At 38.0% G+C, this 10,557-nt stretch overlaps 1 protein-coding gene across 1 annotated transcript; it reads left to right on the top strand.

Annotated features, from left to right (window-relative positions):
• The first annotated feature begins 220 nt into the window (after positions 1-220).
• On the top strand, positions 221-10,347 carry LOC122824339 (up-regulator of cell proliferation-like). The gene is made up of 3 exons (XM_044104819.1): positions 221-265; positions 555-609; positions 4,762-10,347. Exons 2-3 carry the CDS (start codon positions 588-590, stop codon positions 9,411-9,413), a joined length of 4,674 nt encoding a protein of 1,557 aa, XP_043960754.1. The 5' UTR covers positions 221-265; positions 555-587; the 3' UTR covers positions 9,414-10,347.
• The last annotated feature ends 210 nt before the right edge of the window (positions 10,348-10,557 follow it).

The raw sequence follows: 10,557 nt of genomic DNA, 5'->3' as shown, positions 1-10,557 counted from the left end.
TTGTTTATTAAGTTACATAAAAGGCTATAGAATTCATAGGCCTCACTGATTTAAACTGAAAATTATTTTTCATTCAACCAAAAGTTTGTCTGAAAAGAAATGAAAGGAATTTCTCAGAAGATAGTATAGTGCAATTAAACAAATTGAATTTATTTTCATTTACATTTTAATACAACATCATGCGAGAGTTTTTTCTTTCTGTTTCAGGTTGAAAATAAACACAGGCGTTGTTGTAGACCCCGAATCTTCTTTCACCAGATGTAAGGTAAGTTTCGGTCAAATAAAGGGTTAACTGTTTTTCTCATAATTATGCATTTACATTAGACAGAAATAAAAGTAAATATAAAGAAAATGAGAAAATGACTGTTTTGCAGAGAGTTTAACTGACAGGTAAAGGTAAATGTAAAATGTTTCTGGGTGTGCATGTTAAGGTCATAACAGATCCTTTTTCACTTCAAGAGTAAAAATATTAAATGAGTTGGATAGAAAATCTGTTTTTAGCTTCTATTTTACTGATAAGAATTTTGAAACTAAAAGTTCATTATTTCCTTTAGGTCTTAAAGGAAGGAGCAAAAACCACATCCACAATGAATCAACAACTCCCGCCAGGTAAATTTACACTTTTGTCAGATGTAAAATGATCCTGCATTGATAAAGTAAGACTGGTTTTTAAAACGATCATGTGACTCATACAATACAAATATTTCTTACTGAGCCTCTTCCAAGAGCAGAAAGCAGCTCTCAGCTGACAATAGGTCCATGATTGCTTACAATAGATTAAAGCAAAGATTTAAATTTGTTACAAACAAACATCTTGTAGCTTTTGATGAAAATGGTTGCGCAGTGGAACTAAAAGTTCTCCTATGTTGCCAAAGCAGAACTTTTTGAGGCAAAAAAATCCTCCCAGAATTCCACCCACAACTTTTCTTTAGCCTTTGCAACTTCAAAAAACGCTGTCCTTTTAGCCATACCACATCCATCAGCTATTTCAGGTGTCCCTACAATGAGCAGAGTCCAAAAAGCTTCCAATTTGACAGCTTCCATCACCACTAGTGTCCACCAGTTTCTCTGGTTGCTGCCACCAGGCCTGTCAAGATAAAACAATTTGCTGAGCGATTAATTGTCTCAAAAATTATTGCGATAGACGATAATATTGTTTGAAGACCTTTTTACACTGATTTAATGGAAATGATATAATAATTCATGTGATTTCCTGCCAAAGATAGATACACTTTATTTTCAAAAGACCATTTAACACTGGAACTGATAAAATAAACAAAACAACCAAAAACAAAAATAAAATGGATTCTCAGTCTCCATTAACAAAAATGTACTTGAATAAAAACACCAAAGTGTAAATAAATACTGGATTCAACCAAGAGTTCAGATTATGAAGTCTGTAAACCATATTGTCCTTCAGTAATCATTAGATTTAAATAGAGAAGATGGAACATCGACTACCTGATGCAATAGTTCACACTACACGTTAGTTCACTCCTACATTTTCCCCTATGCCAGGGATGGCCAACCCGCAGATCGTAAGCCGCATGCGGCTCCTTGACCGGTTCTATGCGGCTCTTACGTTCATATAGTCGCATTCTGCCAGACGTGCAATAATGACAAAAAGTAGTCAAATGAACTGTCAATTATTGACAAGAGCAGCACGCCATTCCTGTTGGCCGTAACCACGCAAAAACAACACAAACAAAAAACAGTCTTTGTTTCTCTTGCAGCCTTACTCTTTCCAGTCGTTCGCCATCTGCTCTCACACAAACCTCCGCTCACCCCTCACTCTCACTCCCCCGCCCCCTCGCTCTCTCATCCATCCTGATGCATTCGCAGACAATGGGAAATCATACACTCTAATTTTAATCTCTAAACAGCGTAACATCCAGTAACATTTAGCACATCCTGTAGGGTTGCTATAATATCCAAGTTTCGCTTCGCTTGAGTGCAATACGGTATTTTCGTCAAATGCGCATGTGCGCAGTTTATCAGTAAGAGTAAAATCATTTGAGTAAACCTTTCGCGCTCAAAATGGCAGGGGAAAAAAGTCCCATTAAATAACACCTGTAATGCACATAATAAAAGGAAAAATGTATTGTAAATTGTTCTATTATTGTTTGTTTATTTGGTTAAACAGTTTGTTTGCACAGTGTTCATTGTTGAAAATGTCTGGCCCGTGGTCTTTGTAGTGTTAAAATAGTGTGTGAAATTTACAATAAATCTGGCTGAGCAAAAGTATGAATGAGTATGAGGAAGGGATGGGTCGATGTTCATGTGTGCCCATGCACATGATGTGGCTCTTTGCGGTAACTTGGTAAAAAATGTGGCTCTTGGTCTTTGTCTGGTTGGTCACCCCTGCCTTAAGACAATCTTAGAAGGTTGATCATTCTAAGGCTTGTGATCATCCTGTAATAAAATAAAGTAATAAAATAGTAATAAAAAGTAATAAAATAAAATCAGCCAAATGTAAAAATCTGAAGTCAGTATTTTATGGTGCAAAAGTCGTAATTTATAATGAGTCCAAAGTAGAAATCTGTGCATTTTGTGTGCTGTGCACCTAAATATTAGTGAAAAATCTTCGTTGGCTGGACTGAATCAATGCACAACCCAAAGGGAAAGCACTAGCTTTTTCCACAGTAGATTGTAGTAGATCGTTGTGGCGCTCCGATCTAAATCAGGGGTTTTCCCCACTGGGAGCTTAACGCAGCCTGTTGAATGTGACAGGTAGCCAATCAGAAAGCCGGATTCTCCTCCTGCTTTCTGAGGGGAAATTACAGAGGGGAATCCCAAACAGCTGACACGGAGCAACCCGAAGTCCAGCGGACATTGGAGATGATATGTGGAAACAACATTAATGTTTATAAAACATTTGGTGTAAAGAATATAGAAATGAGGAGGGGAGGAGTTGGAGCCAAATTGGTACCAGTTGATGAACCCGGTAACTTTTCAGCTGTTCTTCGTTAACGTGACATAAAAAGGTTCTAATGATTTTCATTCAGTCAGGACGTTACGCTGACACTAGAGCCACATGCACTGCAGATAGATTGTAGTAAAGCTTTGATTAATGCCTGGTTTTAAAATGACTTCACTGGACTTGTAGCCATTATTTTGTGCCCATTGTTGGACACCACACGGCCCGATGGAACCCGATGGAACCGTTCTACCTAGGATTTCTGTCGGCTAATGTGTGATCTCTCAGGTTTTGAAAATGGGCCGACAATCGGCCGACAGCTCTAAGATGATGTAGTGTGAACTGGACATTACACTGAGGAAATGAGGAAGGGAGGGTCAGTGGAGAGCAGCGGAGTTGAACCTTTTTTCATTCAGCGTCATCAACAGAAAGAGAAAAAGGCTGGAAGAGACGATAATTAAAATGATGTTGATAGTTTTAATTTATCATATGATTAATTGATTAATTGTTTATCGCAACAGGCCTAACTGCCACCACCCTCAGCTCCTGGAAGACATATCTGCAGTGGAGTCTCTAAACATTTCTCATTCAGATTCCACCCCATTTTCACTGGAAAATGACAGAAAAACTCCCTTTGAGTTTGACATATCCCAGATAGTATATTGTACTGCATTCTCAGTTCTCTATTCTAATGAGATTCACAGGACTGTCCAGTAGTCTACCATGCCACCAGATCCAATTTACTACAAGGTGGCAGTAAATTGGCCATCCAAGTGTTGGCCGGCCAACAGTTTTTTTGTCAGTAGGTAACTTCACTTTGGAACGGACAGAAGTCATACGTGGGATAACTCAAGGTTCAATACAAGGGCCCCTCTTTTAAAATATCTACATCCTCATTTATTTCATTCTGTCGGCACAGACACTTTGATGAGGAGAGATCTCACCAGTCCCATGATAAACAGGATGACAATGTACCTTCTACTCCGGTTGGTACACTCAATGTCCGTGTTTCTTACTTCTCAACTCACAAGAAACATTGGGTCGTTCTACGGCAGGTGGTACAGTGGAGCTACTGATGGATAGCAGCTGGTCCCAGGAGTAAACAGGGGCATTGGTCACTCAAGCAGTCTCCAAGATAAAAGCCAGAAAACAGACACCAAAAACTAAAGACACATCTAAAAAGATTTAAAAACTAGAAAAACTCAGAGTGAGTGTAGAGCTGCTGAAACATTGTCACAGTGCCAGAGGTAGTTAATTGGTCACTGTGTTATGTTTTTATCATGTAAAACACTTAACACCCCACAGCTTGACTTAACCCCACAGGTCTGATAGCATTTTTACAAAATTCGACATCAGGCTTTGGCTCAAGTTAGCATAATAAAAAAAGAGGACTTATGGGCCCAACAGCAATAGAATGAGATATTCCTTTAGCAATATAGCGCTTAGCAAAGAAATCAAGTAACAAAATACTGCACAGATAGACGGGGAGCCAGCTCCTCCCAAACACAACCCTGTATGACACACATCATTGCTTACAGGGGCATTGAACTCTCCAAAGAAGTTAACAAAATATTTTAATGGGATCCCTTCCAAGATACCAACTACAAACTTGACAAAAATCCATGTAATCTGTGCTGCTGTTTCTTTTATAAGGAGGAACAACAGTGAGAATCTTCCCTCTTACAAATAAAAGCCATAGAGAAGATATTCTATTCCTCAGTGGGGGAAACATTTTAATTATTTCATTTTTTAAGAAACTACAGCTTTCAGAGATCTATATCTATGATGTACATATATTTAAAAAATTTAGTTTCTAAACATTTTTTTCTTTTGATTATTCATAGGCTTGTTCAACATTCTTTCAAGACTTGGACTGAACAAATTTTATCCCAACAAACTTACTCTTCGTTGCCTGTTAGAGATCAACAAAGACAACATAAACACAAATCCTGCTTCATCACTGAAGGAAATCCCATGGCATTTTCTCAGAAACCTCTTACAGATCAACGCTGAATGTCGAAGTTGTGTGCAACTACCAGCCAATGATGAGGAAGATGATGATCTCTTTAGCCTAGACCTTTATACCGACAAAGACACTCACAGTGGAGTTAATGCTCTCGACCTGATAGTAGCACTTTTCCTTTGTGCTGACAGCTTCTTGCAACAAGAAATGGCTCTCAGGATGTCAATGTGTCAGTTTTCTGTGCCACTGTTGTTGCCTCATAGCAACAACAGTCAGTGCAGCCTGATGCTTTGGGCTCTCAGAGGCATTGTTAAAGAGTGGCGTCCTCATAGTTTAACTGAATCTAAAGGTTTCATTGAGGACACGATTGTTGAAGCCAATATTCCATTATTTTCTTTTGTTCGCCTGAAAAACAGCAGTTTATCAAAGTCCCAGATGCTGAATCTTGTTCTAAGCCGTGGGCAGCAGAGTCACAACATCTTTATGCATAAAGACATGGAGGACAGGGCTATCAAAAAGGAAATAGCAAATGGACTTGTAGAGGTTTTCTGGTACCTTCCCTGTGGAAGAGAAAATCTGGACATTTTTCCAGAGCCAGTCGCATTTGCTAATCTGAGAGGAGACATTAGTGAGTCACTTGCACAGTTTAGTTTTCTTGCTCAGGTTTCGACAGCTACCTTTGTGTTCCTGGACAAAGTTGAAGAAAAAGAGCAGGAAACTCTGAGTTCGTTCAATGATTTCAGGAGAAATTTCTTTTTGGTTGTTAATAAGGGTGGAGACAGTGAGGACATGAAGTCTGTCAAGAGAACATTAGAAAAGCTAGATTTTCCAAAAAACAATCTTATCATAAAAAACAAAACAGAAAACAGAACATACTTCTCAAAAAAACTCTGTGCTGCTATAAAGACCTCACTGGAAAGTACAACCACAGATAAAATGACAACAGATCTGATGTATGAAAAAGCAGCAGAACTTGGTCTGTCTGTGGATGAAAGTAAAAGTGATGAAGAAAAGAAGGCAGCTGAAGAGATTGTGAAAGAAATTGGAGAACAAAGCATTCCCAAATACAAGAACCTGAACCTTCCTTTGCAGGGAGAAAAGTGGAAAAGACTATCCAAGTTAGAAATAAAACTCTGTAGACTAAAGGAGTACAGTGATGTAGGAACTGAAGAGTACAAATCTCAGCTACAGGAGGAGAAAAAACAAATCAAAGAGGAGCAGGCAGGACACAACATTTCCAAAGGAATGAAAAGTTTCATTGAGAATCTTTTCACAAGTGACAAAGAAAAAAGAGATTTCTTCTTGAAATGGATGAAACTTAAGCTTGATGCACACTCTCGGGAAAAACTCTTAGAACTGCGAAACCAGTTCAAAGAGCAATGCAAGACAAAAGATGCAGAACTTATTAAAGAGTTAGATAAAACTCTGCTGGAAAGCTCTTTAGGAATTGAGCATTTCATGAGAGAGATGGGACTGATCTACGAGTTTTCACAAGAAACCACAGAGGAAATCTCTCGTCTCCCTCAACTGGCTGCTGAAATGGTGATGGACGGACATCCGTTAGAGCTTCTGGATGGAGACGCTTCCAACATCCCAGAAAAGTGGGTGTCTGCTGTACTTAACGAGGTCCATAAGAAAGTTGGACACAGGAGCAGATTGTTGGTTCTGACCGTTCTGGGTGTTCAAAGTTCTGGGAAGTCGACGCTCCTCAACACCATGTTTGGTGTCCAGTTTCCAGTCAGCAGTGGCAGATGTACAAGAGGAGCTTACATGATCTTCCTCAGAGTTCAAGAGGATTTGAAAAATGAACTGAATTATGATTTCCTAGTTCTCATTGATACAGAAGGTTTAAAGTCTGCTGATCTGGCTCAACTTGAGGACAGTTATGAACATGACAACCAGCTGGCAACCTTCGTCATTGGCTTAAGTGACATTGCCATCATCAATACTGCAATGGAAAATGTAACTGAAATGAAAGATATTTTGCAAATTGCAGTTCATGCATTCTTGAGAATGACCCACGTTGGAAAAAAGCCTGCATGTCATTTTGTTCACCAAAATGTTGCTGGAGTTTCAGCTGATTCTAAGTGCATTGCTGAGAGAAAACGTCTTTTGGACCAGCTCAATGAAATGACTCAGATTGCATCTGAAATGGAAAAACAATCAACTACTAAACAGTTCACTGATGTCCTGGACTATGACATGGAAAAAAACAACTGGAACATCCCAGGTCTGTGGCATGGCACGCCACCAATGGCTCCAGTAAACACTGGTTACAGCGAAACTGTTGCTGACTTTAAGAAAAATCTTTTGGAGACAATAAAGAGCAACAAAACCAGTGAACCTACTCAGATCCCAGAGTTTCTAGAATGGATAACAAGTCTCTGGAGGACAGTTAAATATGAAAACTTCATCTTCAGTTTCAGAAACACACTGGTGGCTCACGCTTATGACAACCTGTGCAAAGCCTTCAATGAATGGGAATGGGAGTTCAGAAAAGAGATTTACTGCTGGCAGCAACAAACAGAGGTAGAAATCTTAAACATAAACAATGATTCTGGAGTAGAAAATTGGAATAAACTGGTCTCAGAAAAGAAGAAAGAGCTTTCTACAAAAATACAAAATGAGCAAATGAAAATGAAGGAACATCTCAATGAGTACTACAAGAGGAAGGACAGGCGTGTAAACCTGATAGAGAAGTACAAAGTTGACTTTTTCAACAGCATCAGAAGCCTTGCCAATGAAATCGAACCATCAGTAAGAACTAAACTGGATCGTGTTCTTGAACTGAAAGTAAGCCAAAAGAAAGCTCAAGAAATACAGAGGAAATACAGAGTTTTGATAGAAGATAACGTCATGAGGCTCCTATGTGTCTGCAAAATGTCAAACCTTTCTGAAGATCAGTTGACAGAAGAGTTTGAGAAGATGTGGTCTGAATCTACAGCCAACGTGTCTGGCTTAGAAGAACGGGACATTGCTGGATGCGTCCTCAAGCAGTTGAGAAAAAATTTCTTTAATCGAAATGTAAACCAGGAATTACTGAACACCGACCTAAAACAAGTAGGACGGAGTCCTTTCAAAGTCACAGAGGAGCATGTGGACAGGTTTAAGGCCGAATCTGTTGATATGAATAAGTTGCAGCTCTTCACAAATAATGTTATTGAGTCGTGTACAGAATATCTTACTGGCAAAGTAAAATCACTTGACGATTATCATGACTCTTTCATGAAAGACCTGCTGGAAAAAGTTGACAAAAACTTGGAACAAAACTACAAGGAATATGAAACAAATACAAAGTATGAGATTGACTTGAAGCTTCACGTTTGTGGCATCGCTTCAAGAAAATTCCTGGAAATGCACCAAACGTTTCTGTCAAACCTGAATCCCCAAGCACAGCTGGAGAAGTACAAGCCTGGGTACTTGTCAGACTTTATTGATTTGTACAAAGAAAGAGATCATTGTCAACGCAAAGCCAATGACTACATTCAGTTTTGTATCAGACCAGCAGTGGAAGATTTCATCAGCAGATCTCTGGGAGTAGACATTGTGGATGAGATCTTAACAAGCCATCATTCTGCAGAGTACAGCTCTCGCTCTTTTTTCCAGTACAGCATTCAGAAAGAATTGCTGGAGAAAGATGACTTTGAATGTTTTGTAAAGTACATCAGTAAATATGAACAATATGTTAAATACTGGATATTCCAACACATTCAGCAGGAAATGACACGTGAGAACACATTGTCCAAACTGAAGAACAACAAACTTCAGGTCATAATTAAGAAAGTCACTGCTGCAATAGAAGTGGCATCAAGACAACCAGATGGAGCTACTCTGCCAAACAACAATGAAAACATCAAAAGGTTCGTTCATGGAATACGTGAAAATTTGAACAAAGACCTCATGATTTCAGTCGAAGCTGAAAAAACGATCCTCTTTCAAATCCAAAGCACATGTCACCCATTTATCAACAGTGTCAAAATGGCACTGGAGAACCTGACAACTGAGCTTCAGAAACTGTTTTTGAAATCTGAAGACATCAATAAAACTGTGAGGAAACTGACAGTTAAGCCACAGGATGAACTTTTCACGCGAGTCTTTGGATGTGGGAAGCAGTGTCCGTTCTGTAAAGCTCCATGTGAAGCTGGAGGAAAAGACCACCGTCTGCACAGTGCAGCTATTCATCGACCACAGGGTCTTGGCAGATACAGACATAATGACACCAAGAAACTTGTCGAAAGTCTGTGTACAACTCTTGTCCAAAGTGACGCTACATTCTGCAGTTCGGACACTAACGGACAGTTTCATCCTTACAAAGATTACACAAAGTTTTATCCAGACTGGCAGATTCCACCAGACTCCACCATTGAGGCTTCAGACTACTGGAAGTACATCCTGATGAAATATAATGATCAATTTGCTGAAGAATATGGAGCCAAACCAGCAGATGTTCCAGATGCCTGGAAGAAAATCTCAAAGGAAGACGCTCTGAAAGGTTTAAAAGATGCTTTCAATATAAAAGTGCTAAATATATAAATATAGCACTTGCTAGAAAGAAATGCAAACGTTTTCCAACAAAAAATGTTTCTATATGGTTTCAATAGAGACGATGTTAACATTGTCATCAACTAAAATATAAGAGAAAACAAGAGAAATTTAACTGTTTACTTCAAATAAAAATATTTTGTATTTCGTGTTCATTTAAGAAGTGCAATTCATCAGAAAAAACTTTTTACCATTTGCAGGTTTCTTCATGTTTATTTTTTTTGCTTTTTTTGTACACATATTGTTTTTCAGAGAGTTATTATTTTCCAGTTTGCTTTTCTGTGATTTATCTTCCTGCTGTTAGAAAATACGTTCACAACGGGCAGTGAAAATGTAAAGGTGAAAATGTAGAGCCATTCTTGTACGTAAATATATTTTTACTGTATACATGTTGAAACATGATTTAGAAATTTACCACTACTTCTACAAAAACTGTTTGTAATCTGTTCATGTGTGAAAGATAATGATGTATCAAACATATTTACCAAGACAGGCCAATGTTCTACATTATTCAGATTTGTTGTACAATTAATCTAATTAAACTGAAAATTATTTTATCAGAGTAACATTTTACATTGTTTTCTGTTTTATATTTGAATTCTTAATGAGTGATGAAGGAGCACAGCCAATGTAAAACTGGTGTCTTTTTCACAAATGTTTCTATTTTTATCCATTTTTATCCAAGTCAGTTATATCTTTGGTGGAAACATGATTTATTATTTACATGTTTTTGGATTTTGCTTTTTAGAATGCCAGCAAGAAATAAGCAGATGAAAACTATCCTTTTATGGCTATCTGGCATATTTTTGTAATTATGTGCAATGTTCCTATTGAAATAAGTAAATAAACCAACAACAAAAAATGTGTCTGAGGGCCAATAGTTCTTCACACTCTACCTGAACATTACAGGTGATCTCAACAACCAATCAGGACCTCCAGTGTAAAAAGAGGAGATTCAGATACAGACACTCAGACTTTGTGACATAAACAAAGTAGGAAATATTTACAGAGAAAATACAATACAGTTTAAAACAGATATTTACATACACTAAATAAAATGATAAACACATTTTTCTCACTGTTAAATCAGACCAAACACTTCTTGTTTTAACTTAGTTGAAATTGTTTTTACTTG

This window comes from Gambusia affinis, linkage group LG02, assembly GCF_019740435.1.
Source record: "Gambusia affinis linkage group LG02, SWU_Gaff_1.0, whole genome shotgun sequence".
Classification (NCBI taxonomy): Eukaryota; Metazoa; Chordata; class Actinopteri; order Cyprinodontiformes; family Poeciliidae; genus Gambusia; species Gambusia affinis.
The sequence above is the reverse complement of the archived record's forward strand: the minus strand, read 5'-3'. Positions and strand labels throughout refer to the sequence as shown.